This window comes from Megascapheus bottae, chromosome 12 (genome assembly GCF_031878675.1).
Source record: "Megascapheus bottae isolate mThoBot1 chromosome 12, mThoBot2.hap1, whole genome shotgun sequence".
NCBI classification, from domain to species: domain Eukaryota; kingdom Metazoa; phylum Chordata; class Mammalia; order Rodentia; family Geomyidae; genus Megascapheus; species Megascapheus bottae.
The window spans coordinates 48,626,893-48,645,765 of record NC_143520.1 but is presented as its reverse complement, the minus strand read 5'-3'; the positions used below and the strand labels follow the sequence as shown (position 1 = coordinate 48,645,765).

The 18,873-nt window shown below is 38.1% G+C and overlaps 1 protein-coding gene across 6 annotated transcripts in view; it reads right to left on the bottom strand.

Annotated features, from left to right (window-relative positions):
- Window positions 1-18,873, bottom strand: part of Epb41l5 (erythrocyte membrane protein band 4.1 like 5) — a 120,881-nt gene that overhangs the window by 74,804 nt on the left and 27,204 nt on the right. For all 6 annotated transcript variants that reach the window (XM_090342958.1, XM_090342960.1, XM_090342961.1 and 3 more), the window contains exons 4-12: window positions 13,601-13,643; window positions 11,989-12,067; window positions 10,620-10,664; window positions 10,406-10,458; window positions 7,677-7,797; window positions 7,452-7,539; window positions 5,159-5,247; window positions 3,649-3,718; window positions 1,106-1,275 (exon numbers count right to left, since the gene is read on the bottom strand). In XM_090342958.1, coding sequence (XP_090199084.1) covers window positions 1,106-1,275; window positions 3,649-3,718; window positions 5,159-5,247; window positions 7,452-7,539; window positions 7,677-7,797; window positions 10,406-10,458; window positions 10,620-10,664; window positions 11,989-12,067; window positions 13,601-13,643 — 758 coding nt within the window. The remainder of the gene's footprint in view (window positions 1-1,105; window positions 1,276-3,648; window positions 3,719-5,158; window positions 5,248-7,451; window positions 7,540-7,676; window positions 7,798-10,405; window positions 10,459-10,619; window positions 10,665-11,988; window positions 12,068-13,600; window positions 13,644-18,873) is intronic.

The following is an 18,873-nucleotide window of genomic DNA, read 5'->3' as shown; positions in this document are numbered from 1 at the left end:
GGAGGGAGGGAGGGAGGGAGGGAGGGAGGGAGGGAGGAGAAGAGAAGAGAAGAGAAGAGAAGAGAAGAGAAGAGAAGAGAAGAGAAGAGAAGAGAAGAGAAGAGAAGAGAAGAGAAGGGCCTCCTAATTTTAAAATGGAAGCTCTTACATGAATGCCCCATGGCTGACTTGCCGTATCAATGATATTAACCATTCTTTCTTTAACTGATTCACATGGTATGCTGAAATCTTAAAACGAATAATAATCTACTGTGACACAATATAAACAAAACATTTTTAACACATGGCAAGAATAACAGGATATCAGGCTAAGAAAAAAAGACCACAAATATTCAGATTCAGTGCAAGATACGCCCTTTTTTTTCTACATGGTACTTAGCTCTTAAGAGAACCCACTGAACTACTTGCCAGGTAACTGTCAATAACTCTGGTTACTAAATTAAGTAGATTTTAAGAGTGACTCTAAAAATCAGTAACACTAAGATTTTTCCATCTTGTAAAGACATTACAGTAATACCATTTTTTCTTTCTTTCCTTTTTTTTTTTTTTTTGCCAGTCCTGGGCTTAAACTCAGGGCCCAGGCACTGTCCCTATACTACTTTTGCTCAAGGATAGCACTCTATGATTTGAGTGAGCCACAGTGCCACTTCTGGCCTTTTATGATTTTGTGGTACTGAGGAATCAAACCCAGGGCTTCATGCATGTGAAGCAAGCACTTTACCACATTCCCAATCCCTGTTTTCTTTTTCTTTTGGCCAATGACAAAGCATTTTCCTTTTCTTTTTCTTTTTTTTTTTTGCCAGTCTTGGGGCTTGACCTCAGGGCTTGCACACTGTCCTTGGGCTTCTCAAGCTAGAGCTCTACCACTTGAACCACAGCACCACTTCTGGCTTTTTTCTATGTCTATGGTACGGAGGAATCAAACCTGGGTCATCGTGCATGCTAGGCAAGCAAGCACTCTACCACTAGACCAAACGCCTGGCCCCAAGCATTTTATCTTCCTGGGCCTTACTTTCCACATCTGAAACAAAGTCCCTGAAACATTTATACTGTAACCTGTATGCAACAAGGAGGGGAAGATATTGAAAACAGTTTTAAAATTAACCTATATCTGAACCGTGATCCTAGTCTAATAAATCCAGAGCGATGAGAGCTCTTTTGGACAGGTCCTCGGAGGCGGAAAAAGGCATGATGCTCCACAGCACATTTCCACAAATGCTTGCATGCTTTGGGATGATCCAGTCTAAAAACAAATGTGTGTTCCTGCTCTTTGCCCTGAAAAAGAAAAGAGTATATAAAGAGGCAGTCACTAAATCAAAGAGATCTCATTTCCTAATGCAAATACAACCCTAACAATATGAAGAAGCAAATAATCAAGCACCCAGATTGCTTTCTGAGACCACCAAACTGAGGTCATTCTCCAATTAATTTTTTTCTTCATGAATGACAAATATACTCTACACAGTAAATTGAAATGTCTTTTCGGTATTCAGAGTAACTTTTCATTTCAGTGCTAAAACTGTCTCTTTTTTTGGTCAGTCATGGGGTGAGAGGGGCTGGAACTCAGGGCCTGGGTGTTGTCTTTGAGCTCTTTTGCTCAAGGCTAATGCTCTGCCACTTTAAACCACAGGGTCATGTCCAGTTTGCTGGTGGTCAATTAAAGCTAAGAGTCTCACAGAGTTTCCTGCCCTGGCTGGGTTTGAACTGCAATCCTTAGATCTCAGCTTCCTAAGCAGCAGGATCCTAGCAGTACAGGTGTGACCCACCAGAGTCCAGCTGTCATCTTTTTTTTTTTTTTTTTTTTTGCCAGTTGTGGGCTTGAACTCAGAGTCTGAGCACAGTCCTTGGGTTTTTTCTCAAGGCTAGAACTCTACCACTTGAGCCACAGCATCACTTCCAGCGTTTTCTATGTATGTGGTTTTGAAGAATTGAACCCAGGTCTTTGTGCATGCTAGGCAAACACTCTACCACTAGGCCACACTCCTAGCCCCCAGCTGTCATCTTTTTAAATCACATTTTACAGTGTAAATACGATTAACACTTGAAGTACTAACAGTAAATATTGCTACAACAATCTGCAATGAGAAGTTCCCATATATTCAGGCAATGACAACAATATCAAAATGGTTCCCTACTGACATCATTTTCATGAACCAGCTATTATGAAGTCAGACAAATTTTTCAAAGATGTGAAAAGGTCATTTTTTTTTTAAGGACAAAAAGATTAATGGAGGGGCAGGGAGTTTGGCCTAGTGGTAGAGTGCTTGCCTACCATGCACAAAAATCCAGGTTTGAGTCCTCAGTACCACATACATAGAAAAAGCCAGAAATGGTGCTGTGACTCAAATGGGAGAACTCTAGCTTGAGAAAGCCCAAGTATAGTGCTCAGGCTCTGATTTCAAGCCAGAACTGGCAAAAAAATAAATTAATAAATAAAAAATATTTTTGATAAAGCACTAAAGGGATAAAAATTACTTAAATGTAATTTTTTTTTGGAAAGTTCTGGGGCTTGAATTCAAGACCTGGGCACTGTGCTTGGACACTTTCTGCTCAAGGCCAGTGCTCTGCCACCTAAGCTACATCGCTACTTCCAGTTTTATTCTGTATGTGGTACTGGGGAATCGAACCCAGGGCTTTGTGCATGCTAGGCTAGCACTCTACTACTACTAGGCCCCAACTGTAACTTTTTGTATAACTTGGATATACTATGAATGAAGATCCAATAAATTTGTATATTACCTTTACATTTAATGGCTGAACCATATTTTTAAGATGATGAGATATGAATTAGGGAGTTATTTTGACTGTTAATGCTAAATTTCTGTTCTATGGTTATCAAAAAGTATTTTCCTCCTAATAGATATAATTTTCTACGGTTTTTTTAAAAATCTTTTTGGTGGGTCATGGGGCTTGAACTCACCCTGGCCGTGTCCTTGAGCTCTTTAGCTCAAGGCTACCGCCCGTACCCCCTGGGCTTGCACTTTGTCCCAGAATTCTTCAGTTCAAGGCTAGCTACCACCCTTCCCTTGAGCCAAGCCCCACTTACTATTTTTTAGAGGTTAATTGGAGATAAGAGTCTCAGGTTCTTTTGTGCCCAGGCTGCCTTTGAACCTTAATCCTTAGATCCCAGTCTCCTGAATAGCTAGTATTACAAGTGTGAGGCACCTGAGGGTTTTTTTTTTTTGACAATTTGTAGGAATTCAGGACCTACAGAATATTCTTGAGCTTTTCTGCTCAAGGCAAGTGTTCTACTACCTTGAGCCACAGCAGCACTTCCAAGATATAATTTTTTTCCAACTCAATCATTGCTTCAGAAATGTACTACAGCTGGGTGCGGTGGTGGTTCAGGCTGTCTTACTCAGGAAGCTGAGATCTAAAGATCTCCATTCAAACTGGTTCAAAGCCAGCCTTGGCACTAAAGAAAGTGAGACTCTTATATCAAATTAATCACCAGAAACAGAGGTGGGGTTGTAGCCTTGAGCTGAAGAGCTCAGAGACAACACCCAGGCCCAGGGATAGGGCAGTAACTTTGAGCTGAAACTGAAGAGCTCAGGGACAGCGCCCAGGCTCAGAGTTCAAGCCCCATGACCCACAAAAAAAAAAAAAAAAGAAGAAGGAAAAAAAAAAGCAATGCACTATACTTTTTACCTCATCATCATCTTCGACAACCACCAGTGTTAATTTATTCTTTTTAAAATCCAATCTGGTTATCTTGGGCCTATAACATAAGATCAACAGGCAAATTAGGAAAAATGGCATTTATTTCAAAAAATATGTAGTTCACTATTAACATTTAAACTAAGTATTGGTAGGAAGGCAAAGAGAACCTGAACCATCTACCAAATAACTCACTAGTTTAGGCCAGGTTCTGGTTCATACCTGTAATAAGGTACTTGAAAGGTAAGTAGACTATTTTTCTTGTCCAGGCTTGCCACAATTCCAAACATCTTTTTTTTTTCTTTACTCCACTGTGAAGCATGAACTTGGGTTGGGGCCTGAGCTTGTCCCTGAGCTCTTTTGCTCAAAGCTAGTGTTCTACCACTTTAGCCACAGCCCCTCTTCTGGTTTTCTAGTGGTTAACTGGAGATAAAGAGTTTTACAGACTGCCTTGCCTAGGCTGGCTTTGAATTTTGATTCTCAGATCTCAGCATCCTGAATAGCTAGGATTACAGGCACCAGAGCCCAGTGATCCAAACCATCTTAGTCCCCGAGTCCCCTTTCCAACAATGAGTTAGATGCAGCAGTGGCATATGGCTGTCATTCTAGCTACCAGAAAATCCACACAGATTATGCTCAAGCACATGCTGAACAGGAAACCAGACAGCAAAACTAACCAGCAAAAATTAAGGGTAGAGGCATGGCTCAGATCTGCTTAGGAAGCTTGAGGCTCTGAGTTCAAATCCCAGTACCATCAAAACAAAATAGGACTCCAATTTAAAAAGAAAAGCCAACAGAAAAATATTTCAGAAATAACTCTGATAAAACTGACACTACACAAACATCAGATAAGACAAATATTAAAGGGAAAAAAGAAATCTATGTATTTTACAGACCCTTAATTGTGATCTAAGAGATTCTTCAGTGAATACTTGTTTCACTGTTAAACACAGGATCTGAATGAGGTAAAACATAAGGATTTTCTTTTATTCATTTATTTTTTTTTTGCCAATCCTGTAGCTTGAACTCAGGGCCTAAGCACTGTCCTTGAGCTTTCTCAAGACTAGCACTTTACCACTTGAGCCACAGCACGACTTCTGGCTTTTTCTATGTATGTTGTGCCGAGGAATCGAACATGGCTCTAGGCAAGCACTTTACTATTAGGCCAAACTCCTGGCCCCATTATTATTTGTTTTCGTTTTTTCTGCCTCTCTTCTCCTTTTTCTTTCCTTCCTTATTTCTTATTTAAGCATAATATTTTTATGTTCCAGGAAGACAGTTCAAAGCCAGTTCAGGCATTAAGACTGTAAGACTCTTATCTCCAATTAACCACCAGAAAACCAGAAGTGATGCTCAAATAGTGGTAGCCTTGAGCTGAAAAGCTCAGGGACAGCACTCAGGCCCAGAGTTCAAGCCCCATGACAAACAAACAAACTATTAAATAAAAGTATTTATTCACTAATAATAAAACAACACTACTTCTGACATTAACTCTGCTTACCAAAAAAATAAGCCGATTTTGGTCTCTCCTTCAAAAACGAGAACTCCTGTTGGGGTAAGTCCCAAACTATAGTCATTTCCATCTCTAGCCTAATAAGAGAAAAAAGTGCATGCTTTATTTGCATGAAAAGGTTTCACATTGTCATTCCACTGTTTAATTTTATTTACATACTAAGTTATCTTAAGTATATATTCAAACTAATGTTAACAATTAAGGTGCTTTGATCAGAGCATCCAAAATGACATTCTTTTGAAATTTTATGCACTGTATCACTGACACAATATGAAATAGTCCTCTATTATTCCCAAATACCAGTGAATACCTGAAATTGTGGATAATACCAAAACCTATACTTTTTCCCTCAATATATATAATTATGATGAAATTTATAAATTAGGTACAGTAAATTTAACAATACCTAATAAAACAGAATAATTCTAACAATATAGCATTAAAAATTGTATTAATGTGGTCTCTCTCAAAATACTTTTTTATTTCTGGAGTTTCCATTTAATATTTTTGGGCACTGGCTGACCACTGAAAGCAAAGCTATAGATAAAAGGAGAGTCTGGTTGCTGCCAGATATATATTCACTGCAAAAGGGTACTTATACTCCTGGTTCAACAAAAGCTCTTTTCAGATTATTTCCTCAATATATAAATTTTCACCATTGATTCCTGAACTATTTTAAACTGAGCTTACTGAGTACTGAGTTTACATGATAAAGATAACATGAAGGAACAGAAGAGTTGGGCCTGGTATGGCAATGACTGTAATCATAGCACTCAGGGGGTTAAGGCAAGAAGATCCCCATTTTGTTTTTGAATGTCTAGTACTCCATAATTCTGTTTATTAAAGTATACTTATTTAGAAAACTTAATTGAAAATACAGTTGAATGAAATAAATTTAAAATGCAGTCCATTATTCCAAATCTACCTCTCCCAGGTCACCTCTGGAAAGATTCTGCTACTTGTGCTTCTAGGTTAAACACACACACACACACACACACACACACACACACACACACACACATATTTTTCTTTTACAGAAAATAAAATCATATAGAACTCATTTTGTAACCAGTAATTTTCTGCACAATAAATTGAGAATATCTGCATGTCAGTGAACAATGAAATCTACTCAGATACCACTAGTTATGTTTTTTGTTTTATTGTTAGTTGTGAGGCTTGAACTCAGGACCTGGGTACTGACTGTCTCTGAGCCTTTTTCGCTCACAGCTAGTGCCCTACAACTTTGAGCCACAATGCCACTTCTGGTTTTTTTGGTGGTCAATTGGAGATATGAATCTCACGGACTTTCCTGCCCAGGCTGGCTTCGAACCTCAATCAGAGATCTCATCCTCCTGAGTAGCTAGAATTATGGGCATGAACCACTAGTGCCTCTCCTAGAGGATCCCAAGTTTAAAAGCTATATAGAGGTACCCTATCTTAAAAACAAAAACAAAAAGATAAAAGGAGGTAATAAGAACAAAAAGTGCTTTAAAGGCTATAATAATATTTGACACCCTACATATTCTAGGAATTTTTATTTCTATGAATCTAAAATTCTAGTCTTTTAATATTAAATCTCCAGTTTTTTAAGTACCACATAGCCAAAGTATCCAGTGAGAATCTAAGAAAACTCCATGTGTTTTGCCCCTTGCATACTACAAAGCTGTCACCCTAAGTTGCAAAGGAAGCAACTTCTATAAAAGGATTGATGACAACTGAGCACTGGTGGGTCATGTCTGTAATCCTAACTACTCAGGAGGCTGAGATCTGAGAACCACAGCTTCTGCTGTGGAGCTGTGGGTCAAAGTGGTAGAGCACTAGCCTTGAGCAAAAGAGCTCAGGGACACAGCCCAGACCCTGAATTCAAGCCCCATGACCAACTTCCAAAAAGTATAGATAGGGCCAGGAGTTTGGCCTAGTGGTTAAAGTGCTTGCCTAGCATGCATGAAGACCCGGGTTCGATTCCTCGGTACCACATACATAGAAAAAAGCCGGAAGTGGTGCTGAGGCTCAAGTGGTAGACCTCTAGCCTTGAGAAAGTCCAAGGACAGTGCTCAGGCCCTGAGCTCAAGCCCACGACTGGCAAAAAAAAAAAAAAAAAAAAAAAAAAAAATGCTAAAAAAAAAAAAAAAGTATAGATAGATATATAGATAGATATAGATAGATATAGATAGATATAGATAGATATAGATATAGACAGATAGATAGATAGATAGATAGATAGATAGATAGATAGATAGATAGATAGAGAGATATAGATCTCCCATGACCGAGTGCTTACCTTAACCACATGCATATCAACTCCATACATCTCAAGCCATTTGGCTTTATTCAGATAATTGGTTTCAGCTTGTGCTGGGGTCTGTCCTCTGAAATTTAAAATAATTGTTAAATTAAGAAGCATAAAACTGTTAATAACTGGTAATTATTAAACAATTGTCAAATAAGTACAAAATTCATTTGTATTAAAGATAGAAACAGAAAAAAAAACTGACCAAACAAGTACCTGAATTCTTTCCATTTTTCAAAAATAGCCAGTTCCATCTCTTCAGTCTGAGTGGGCACAAATCTGAACTCAGAGACAAGTTCAGGACTATGTTCAGCAAGATCATAATCACCAAGTTCAGCTACAAACACAAATTTCACAAGGTCATTGTATTACCACCAAGAAAATCTTTCTTCCAAACCCATTTTATAAAGCCAGGTGCTGGTAGATCACACTTGTAATCCTAGTTACTCGGGAAGCTGAGAAGTGAGGATTGTAGTTTGAAGCCAGCCAGGGCAGAAGAGTCCCATGAGACCCAGAAATGGAGCTGTGGCTTAAAGTAGAGTGCTAGCCTTGAGCAGAAAAACTCAGAGACAGTGCCAATGCCCTGAGTTCAAGCTCCACAACTGACAAAACAAACAAACAAAATCCAACCCATTTTGCAAATAAAAATTAAGATTAGTCTTAATGTGTGGAAAAACTAATAATGTCGAAACCATTTTCCCATGACTTATAAATATATACATGTATATGTATTGCTCATTGTTGGTATACTTTTTTTTTTTAATGTCATTCCTGGGAGCTTTTTTGGCAAGAATAACCCTACTACTCAAGCCACAGATCTACTTCTAGCTTTCTGATGATTAATGGAAAGAACAGCCTCATAAACTTTCCTGCTCAGATTGGCCTTGAACAGCAATCCTTAGAGCTCGTCTTCTAAGTAGCAAGGATTTGGGGCATAAGCATCCATATTTTTAATGATATTTTTCTTTTTATTTACTTATTTTTTTATGTTTTTTTGTTTTGTTTTGTTTTTGTCCAGTCCTGGGGCTTGAACTCAGGCTTGAGTTTTCTCAAGGCAGAGCTCTATCACTTAAGCCACAGCACCACTTCTGGCTTTTTCTGTGTATGTGGCACCAAAGAATCAAACCCTGGTCTTTGCGCATGCTAGGCAAGCACTCTACCACTAGGCTGCATACCCAATCCCCTCTTTTTATTCTTAATGATTAGGCTATGAAAATAAATTCCTAGACTTCTATAGAGAATAAAATCTAACTCAAAAAATAAAAAATAGCAAAATTAATTATGATATACATAGAATACTATACCATCTAACATTTTAAGATACAGTGTCTTCTTGGAATATAAAAGTATTACTCTTAAAGAAGTAGCTAAGGGGGCCAGGACTTTGGTCCAGTGGTAAAATGCTTGCCTAGCATGCACAAAGACCGGGGTTCGATTCCTTGGTACCACATACACAGAAAAAGGATGGAAGCAGTGCTGTGGCTCAAGTGGTAGAGTTCTAGTCTTGAGAAAGCCCAAGGACAGTGCCCAGGCCCTGAGTTCAAGTCCCAGGACTGGTTAAAAAAAAATGATACATAAATATCTACATATTTATCTGCACTAATCTCTGAGCTGGGCTTGGGGGAAAAGGGAAAGCAATGTATGAAATTTTCTGTGTTTTGGGGAATTTTTTTTCTTCTAAAGGAATATTTTACTTGTAATAAACTTAAAGATATTCTCATATTAACAGAAAAAACTCAGTTGAGGAGGAAAAAAACTACATTGATAACTGCTTGGGACATATGATGATAATAATTCATTACTGAGTTTCAAGTCTACACTGGACACCAAGAACTACTATGAGTTAAACTCTTATTACAAGCATAAAAATGTATAAATCATACAATTTTTTTTTCCTTTTTTGTGCTAGTACGAGGCTTGAATTCAGTCTGCTGTGCTGGACTTTTCTTGCTTACAGCTGGTATTCTACTACTTGAGCCACATTCATCACTGTTCTTTTGTGTGTGTGTGTGGGTCCTGGGACTTGAACTCTGAGCCTGGTGAGGTCCCTGAGCTCTTCGGCTCAAGGCTACCACCCTACCCTTTGAGCCACAGCCTCACTTTACTTGAGCCACATTCTAATCCAGAATTTTGCTGATTAACTGAAGATAAAAATCTCAAGGATTATACTGTGTAGTCTGATAATCCCAGTAAAATATTTTCTTTCATTTTATGAAATGAAATTAGCTTTTCTTTATGCCACATTTTAAAAGAAAATTTGTAAATTTATCAGTATTTAATCAATATACCAAGGTATACTACCTAATCTCACTTACTAGGAAACATTATAAAATGATCATCTGGTACTTTCAAATCTTCCACAAGGAATTTTTTCATTGACTCATTTTTTATTTTTTATTTTTTCTGCTAGTCCTGGGCTTGAGCTCAGGGCCTGAGCACTGTCCTTGGGCTTTCTCAAGGCTAGAGCTCTACCACTTGAGCCTCAGCACCACTTCCGGCTTTTTCTATACATGTGGTACCAAGGAATCGAACCCGGGTCTTTGTGCATGCTAGGCAAGCACTTTAACCACTAGGCCAAACACTTGGCCCCTCACTGACTCATTTTTTAAAGAATAAAGAAAGCAAAACACATGATGTGACAACAAATAATTTACACAGATATCACTATTTTTAGCAGAAAACTAAAGATAATAATTTACTAAATTATTAGGTACACTATAACATTTATTTGAAAACATTAGAGACAGAAAGGGGACAAAAAATTCAAAGGGAAGAAAAAGAAGACAATGTTCTAAAACAGACAAAAGGACACTCAAACAAGTGTACAGAAAAAAAAACTGTTGTTTTTCTTCTTGTACATCATGAATCTTCTGAAATTCTTTAACTAGAAACACACACAAAAGTATTATGCTTTGTTCTTAACAATCAGTGCAAGATTTGCTTACCTTGAAGATTATAAGCTGCCAATTGCACTGCGGTTTCAAAGGGACACTCTAATCTGGGATCAAAATACAAATTATTAAGTCAGTTTCAAAAATCATAATTTTATAATAAATGAGAAAATGTCACATTGACCGTTCATTTTTTGTAACTATAAACTTTCAAAATCATTTTCCAACTACCTAAGGCAATGTGCTAAATAATACATACAATACTCACTTTCCACTGAGAATATCTTGTTTTAACTGAAGAACAAATAAATACCTAAAAAATTAAAGACACAAATTAACTTTATGGAACAATCTACTGCAAAAAAAAAAAAACAGAAAAATCTTCCTTGATTATAGAATTTTACCCACAATAAGGTATAGCCATTATTTTATCTACAAGTAGGAAAAATATAGAAAAAAAATGAACCATGCATCAGAGGGGTAGAATCATAATCACAAAACAACAAGCCACAGAGTAGAATACAGCAAAACTTAGAAGAAAATGTTTAAAGAATATTAAGAGAATGGGCTCTGTGATCTAGTTTAACTTTGAGAATATCTTTATCTCATATGTGAAGAGATACATTTTGGGTATAATTCTAGGTAACACCTAACCCCATGGATAACGCAACTTTTTCACTTAGTGAAGATTCTGTGTGCATGGAGTTTTGCATATACAACAAAAAATTAATGAGTATCAAGGAAGCAAAACAAAAATAAATGCATATAATCTAAAATTTATTACAAGCTACTTATCTAAAACATAATATAAAATTTTAATCTATATATATATTTTTTAATTTTTTTTTTTTTTTTGGCCAGTCTTGGGCTTGAGCTCAGGGCCTGAGCACTGTCCTTGGACTTTCTCAAGGCTAGAGCTCTACCACTTGAGCCTCAGCACCACTTCCGGCTTTTTTCTATGTATGTGGTGCTGAGGAATTGAACCCGGGTCTTTGTGCATGCTAGGCAAGCACTCTACCACTAGGCCAAACTCATGGCCCTTAATCAATCAATATTATTGTAAGGAATAAAGAAAAGTAGGGGCCAACTTAAATGAACTCCCATTGGCCAAAGATAGATTTGAGTGTAAATAATACTTACATTATATTAAATCCTGTTTAAAATCTATGAGTTGAAAACAATATATATAAGCCAGATGCAGTGGCTCACTCCTGTAATCCTAGCTACTCAGGAGGCGTGGTTCAAAGCCACCTGGGCATTGAAGTCTGTGAGACTCTTATCTCCAATTAACCACCAGAAAACCAGAAGTGGTGCTATGACTCAAGAGGTAGGACAGTAGTCTTGAGCTGAAGAGCTCAGGGACAATGCCCAGGACCAGGGTTCAAACCCCACGAAGAAAACAATATATACAAAAAGAACTCTGAAGTCATTTTAGGATAATTCTAAGGGAACAATTTCAATTCAAAAACCAATGAACAGAACACACCTATACAATTTTAAAATACTATTCTAGAATAGGCATTATTACCAGGAACAAGAAATCTACTGAATTAGTTGCCTATAAGTGGGAAATAATTCTAAAGACAATTCTCCAAACTACCAAATTACCCACATACAACTCTTGATAATAGCCTTACCGAGTTAATTCTTCACGAAGATTATTCGGTTCTGAGGAATAAAACTTAACACGAAGATGCAGACAATAAGGTGAACCAACTGCCATTAAAAAGAAAAAAAGGCTTTAGTCTTTAATTATTTAAAATAATTTCTTGGTCAGTAAATCTGTTAAAAAATTACCTAAGTGGGTCAGAAGACAGTCGGTTATTGTACTATTTCAGAGCAAATTATCAGTTTAAATTGTACACAAAAAGACCAAAGTTTTTAAACATAAGACTCATTCAGGAAGTAGCACTGTGGCTCAAGTGTTACAGAGCCTTGAGCCAAAGAGCTCAGGGGTAGCACCCAGGCCCAGAGTTCAAGCCCCATTCAATCTGTCATTTCAGAACAGACAGCTCTAAATTAATCCTAATATAGTACAAGACAAGAAAAATAAATAAATCTTAACTATGCAATTGAACAGCTCTAAAAACATGCTGAGCTATATTTCTTCAGAGCTCTGAAGAATGTCTGCAATAATAATCTCTCAAGGCAAAGCATCCCACACACTTTCAAACACACTTGAGTGAGTATGCTACCCTCTACATTCTCAGCAGTCCTACCCCATGATTTTATAGGCAAGAGGTGAGTTGTCCTGAAATATGACAAAGGACAAGGGAAACTATGGATTGGACATAGGTGTTTGCCCTGACTACTACGAGGAAGGAAATCTATCACTTGAGCAACACCCCCAGCCCTTTACTGACATTTTTATGTGAATTGTTTCCTTTTACTATTCTTAATTAAAAATAATTACAGATTTAAAAGTCTCAAAATATTTTCCAGTTAAAAACTTACAACACAGCTGGGCAAGGTGGTTCAAGCCTGTAATCCTAGCTGAGATCTGACCATCTAGGTTCAAAGCCAGCCTGGGCACAAAAGGACCTGAGATTCTTATCTCCAATTAACCTCTAGAAAACAGTAAGTGGGGCTTGGCTCAAGGGTAGGGCGGAAGTCTGGAGCAGAAGAGGTCAGGGCAATGCCCAGGCCCAGGGGTAGGGTGGTAGCCTTGAGAAGAGCTCAGGGACAGCACCCAGGCTGAGTTCAAGCCCTATGACCCACAAAAACAAAACAAAACCAAACAACAACAAAAAACCCTTTCAACACAAGTAATTTCTAAATAAGTTATGCATTTTATTTGCCAACTAAATACTTTTACCCTGTGAACTTTTAAATTATAAGGCTTACGAATCAAGATTCATATCTGAGGCCAGTCTGAACTACATAGTAAGACTCAACCTAAAAGGAAAGTGGTGGTGGGGAGAATTAGAGATGATAAAATACTCATTTGAGAGCTGGAAGTATAATCTAGTCTAGTGGTAGAGCATGCACAAAGTCCTGGGTTCAATTCCTTGGTACCACATACATAGAAAAAGCCAGAAGTGGTGCTATGGCTCAAAGGGTAGAGCTCTAGCCTTGAGAAAGCCCAAGGACAGTGCCCACGTCTGAGTGCAAAGCCCCAGACTGGCAAAAAAAAAAAAAAAAAAAAAAAAAAAAAATCTGAAACATGCCTTTTAAGATCTCCACTTATCTTGTATTAGTTTCTAATACATTAATTTCCTTTTTTACCCCAACAAGTACTTCAACACTTACTTTTGACTTGCTTTTTGATGCTTTTTGTACCATCCAACCAATGCTGTAAACAAGGGACAAAAATTTCAATAGTTAGGCAAATTACAGAATTTTAAAACTTTAGTTCTTGAAACTTTTTCTTTAGTGCTTTTTGACAGTCACGGTGAAATATTTCACAAAGGAAAAACCAAAGTGAATGAATGAGGGCAGGAACAAAAGTGGAATGTTTCTTTTCAGTATTTATGGCAAACTTACAATTAAAAAAACTAAAGCTTGACAGGGGTTTGAAATTTTTTCTTCTGACTAGAGGTGTGGCCTGAGTGGTAAGAGTATCTGCCTATCAATTGCAAGGCCCCCTGTTAACATCCCAATACAGCAACTCACACATGCTCCCCCACAATGCCCCTGTCCCTCATATTTTATCCTTGGGTTTTTTTTTTCATATTTTTCCAAATAAGCACTTTTAAAATTAGAAAGAGGGCAAGAGATGTGGCTGAGTAGTAAAGTACTTGCCAAGGATATTTGAGACTCTGGGTTTGATCCTTGGCACCACAAGAAAAAAAACCAGAAAAGCCAGAAGAAAAGTATTCTCCCATTCTCTCCCTTTCCCTCTCCCTCCCTTACCTCCCTCCTCTCTCTCTGGCACTGGAACTGAGGGCCTGAACACTGTTCTTGGGCTTTCCTCAAGGCTAGCGCTCTTACCACTTGAACCACAGCACCACTTCCAGCTTTTTCAATGTATGTGGTACCGAACAATCAAATCCTGGTCTTCATGCATGCTAGGCCAAGTATTTTACCACTAGACCAAACTCCTGCCCTAAGAAAAGTATTCTCATATTACAGAGGAGCCTAGTTCATCCTCCTACAAGAATGAATCCTAATAAAGAATTAGACAGAAACAATGTCACTTCAATTTTACAAAAACAGATACTACTAAGAAATAATATGCTCTGAAAGAACTTCAGGAAAATTTGATTTTTCTCATAACCAAACCCCTTTATAAAATAAAAAAGGGGGGCTGGGAGCATGGCCTAGTGGAAGAGTGCTTACCCAGCATGCATGAAGACCCCAGTTCAATTCCTTAGTACCACATACATAGAAAAAGCCAAAAATGGTGCTACGATTTAAGAGGTAGAACTCTAGCCTTAAGAAAGCCCCCAGGGGCCAGGAGTTTGGTCCAGTGGTAGTGTGCTTGCCTAGCATGCATTAAGACCCGGTTTTGATTCCTCAGTACTACATATATAGGGGAAAAAAAGCCAGAAGTGGTGTTGTGGTTCAAGTGGTAGAGCAGTAGCCTTGAGAAAGGCCAAGGTCACTGCTCATGCCCTGAGTTCAATCCCCAGGAGTGGCAAAAAAAAAAAAAAAAGCGCAAGGACAGTGCTCAGGCTGACTTCAAGCTCCAGGACTGGCAAAATACATATTTTTTAAGTATATTTTTTAAACCATATATATGGTAACACTGTGATTTTTGGTTTGAAGCATTAATAGCCTTTTGTTTATGTAATCTTTCACAGTGAAAACCATTTCACCTAAAAAGTAATTCCCAATGTTTCTACTAACAAATTTTTCTCATTGTTAATCCATACACTCTACCAAATCCTATGAGTGACAGATGAACTCTACCTTGATATACATGAGTTTTCTTCAGCATGCTTTCAATTCCAGGCACTCCAAGGGGAAAGAGGGCTCTTGTGCTAGCTAGTTCACAGAGCCAAAGAATTCAGTTTCAGAAATCCTGATAGGCAGAGTAAATAAGGCTGCATTGTTAACAAAGTTGTAACTGTTTGCTTTACTTGCCAATTATTTGTCAAGCCTCTTTCTCTATTCTCTCTCAAGATCCACATGTGAAATTCACAAAATGCTCTGTGCCAGCAGATTGCCTGCCTTTCTACCTTAAGTTAATCAACAAACCTTTCCAAATGCAATTAAATACTGCAAAAATTTTCTCTTAATTTTTTTTTTTTTTGGTGGTGCTGGGGATTTTGAACCTAGTCCCTTGATTGTGCTAAACAAGAATGAACTCTAAGCCCATCCCTAGTCCTATGCAATGTTTTTGTTGTTGTTGTTGTTGTTTTTGTTTTTTGGATACTAAGTCCTGTAGACTACTTAGCATGTTCTCATTTTTAAAACATTCAGTTGAAAATATACTCAAGCGTATTTCAATCAATCATGTGTTCTAGTTTAAACATCCCTCCACTACATTCATTAGGCTACTAGGCTTGCCAGCAGGCAGAACACAATTTGACATGTTAGAAGAATATTCCACCTAGGAGAGAAAATTGTCAATCTACCCCTGCTCAGAAACTCAGTGTCAAAAAATCCTTGTCGGGCCGGGAGTTTGGCCTAGTGGTAGAGTGCTTGCCTAGCATGCACGAAAACCCGGGTTCAATTCCTCGGTACCACATACATAGAAAAAAGCCAGAAGTGGTGCTGAGGCTCAAGTGGTAGAGCTCTAGCCTTGAGAAAGTCCAAGGACAGGGTTCATACCCTGAGCTCAAGCCCAGGACTGGCAAAAAAAAAAAATCCTTGTCAATTTTCCCAAAAACCTACTCCAGTGAACCAAGCCAATCACATATTAGATTCATGTCCAGAATCTTTGCTGCCCAGAACCATGGAATGGGGAGTGGTTTTATATTCAAACTTTATCCTTTAGGGGCCGGGAAGTTTGGTCTAGTGGTAGAGTGCTTGCCTAGCATGCATGAAAAACCAGGTTCCATTCCTCGGTACCATATACATGGGGGAAAAAAAAGCTGGAAATGGTACTGAGGTTCAAGTAGGAAAGCTCTAGCCTTGAGAAAGTCCAAGGACAGTGCTCAGGCCCTGAGCTCAAGCCCAGGACTGGGGGCAGAAGGGAGGGGGGAGGGGCGAGAAGATCTTTTATACTGCAATGGAAAGAAAAAACAACAGAAACAGGGATTATGGCAAGTCACCTGGGCACTGTCTATAAAGCTCTGGTTTGGAGGACTCTCACCACAATGAGTACTAACATCTTCTATAACTACCTAGGAATGTGGATATTCTTTCCCTTCCATAAGGCAGTTGTGGGGCTTGAACTCTGGGCCTGGGTCTTGTCCCTGAGTTCTTCAGCTCAAGGTTACCGACCTACCCCTTGAGCCACAGAGCCAATTCTGTTTTTTCTAGTGGTTAACTGGAGAGTAGTGAGTCGTGGTTAATTGGAGAGTCTCGTGGACTTTAGTGCCCAGACTGAACTGGCGATCCTCAGATCTCACCCGCCTGAGTAGCTAGGATTACAGATGTGAGCCACCATGCCCGGCTTTCATGAGGCAATCTTTATGAGACATAATGCCACAAACATAGTAATGTCTTTTACCCAGAAATTCTACATTCAGAAATCAGAACAGATGTGTACAGATTTGCCCACAAGGAATTACATTAGGGAAAGTTAAGACAATCTATATATCTAACAAAGATGAATTGCTTAAAATAAAATATTGAAGTACGATAAAGCAGACAGAAATTAAAAATAATGAAAGTAAATATGTAAGAGTCTTGATGACTATTTACAATTATATTTACAAAGTATTATAAATTGTGTATTCAAAATGTACAAGTGTGGGCTGGGAGTTTGGCCTAGTGGGAAGAGTCCTTGCCTAGCATGCACGAAGACCTGGGTTTGAGTCCTCGGCACCCCACATACATAGAAAAAGCCAGAAGTAGTGCTATGGCTCAAGTGATAGAGCTCTAGCCTTGAGGAAGCCCAAGGACAGTGGTCAGGCCCTGAGCTCAAGCCCCAGGACTGGCAAAAAAGGAAAAAAAAAATGTACAAATGTATGTATATGTAAATACATTTCTTTCCAAATAAGACAATCTGTAACAAAAAGTAACAGACATATAAGTGACTATGATTGCTAATTCTTTTTTTTACTTTCATTTATTTTCCGTTTCCTTTACAATGAACACATTTACTTAAAAGCTGTCAACATTATATATCAGTAATATATTCTTATAGTTTAAATTTTATTATTATTTAAAAAAGTATATGGACAATAGTCATTCCTTCAACCCTGCCCCCATACATCATATACATCTCCCCCAAGATATAGTGACTTCTCTTGATTCTTTAGTAAGTTTTTTCAAACAGAAGAAAAAACTTTTGTCAGTTGTGGAGCTTGAACTCAAGACTTAGGCACTGTCTCTAAGTCTTTTTGTGCTTAAGACCGGCACTCTACTATTTGAACCACCGTACCACTTCCAGGTTTTTAAGTGATTAGTTGGAGATAACAGTCTCGTGGATGCTATTTCCGCCCTGGCTGGCTTTGAACCATGATCCTCAGTTCTCAGCCTTCTGAGTAGCTAAGATTACAGATATAAGCCACTGGAGCCAACAAGAAATAACTTTTAAATGTGTTTGTTAGGGAAAAAAAGAAGTGAAGAATACTGAGTGTAAACTAGAAATCAATAGATTAACTGCAAACTCTGATAAAACTTCTGGAAGAAGTATATAGTTAATACAAATCACTTACTAAACGCTTTCTTTGCTATATCTTATATTGAACAAGCTCATACTCACTATTATGTTCCCTTAACCTCCCCTCTGTCCACCCATAAATATACCTTTCTAATCTAATGCAAATCCTTTTATTTTCCTAAACAGCAAACATAAAACCATAAAGCATAAAACCATCCTAGTGAGAGCGGGGGCGTGGCCTAGAGGTAGCATGCACAAAGCCCTGGTTCAATTCCCTGGAACTATATACACAGAAAAAACCGGAAGTGGTTCTGTGGCTCAAGTGGCAGAGTGCTAGCCTTGAGCAAAAAGTATCCAAGGACAGTGCCCAGCCACTGAGTTCAAGCCCCAGGACTGGCAAAAGAAAAAAAAATCCTAGTAAGGAAAAATAACAAGAGGTGTCTTCTGAGCAGTCTCTTTTCTACCCATATTTAACAGCAGTTAGTTAGTTTCTGTATTCTTTTTAAATGATCCAAAATGTAGATAAAAGCATTAAAACATCTTAAAGTGAAATTTATGAGCTGGAAGAGTTCTGGGTGACTCTTCTGGGAAAGGTCTAAGTTCATGTTCACATATTCTTGTCTGTTTTCTTTCATCTCCTCCACATTCCAAAATCAAGGATTGGAAACAAGGAGCTCAGAGACAAGTACTGACAGTATTTTCTTTGCATCAAGGCCTTTAGAAGTTTCAATACAAAGATAAAAATGAAAATATTCAGATACAGATTCTTGGGTACTTAGTGTAAAACCAGAAACTGTACCTTCTTTAAAAAGAGTAAACTCCCTGAAATTCCTGTTTTCAAAGATTAGTTGACAAACTTAAATAT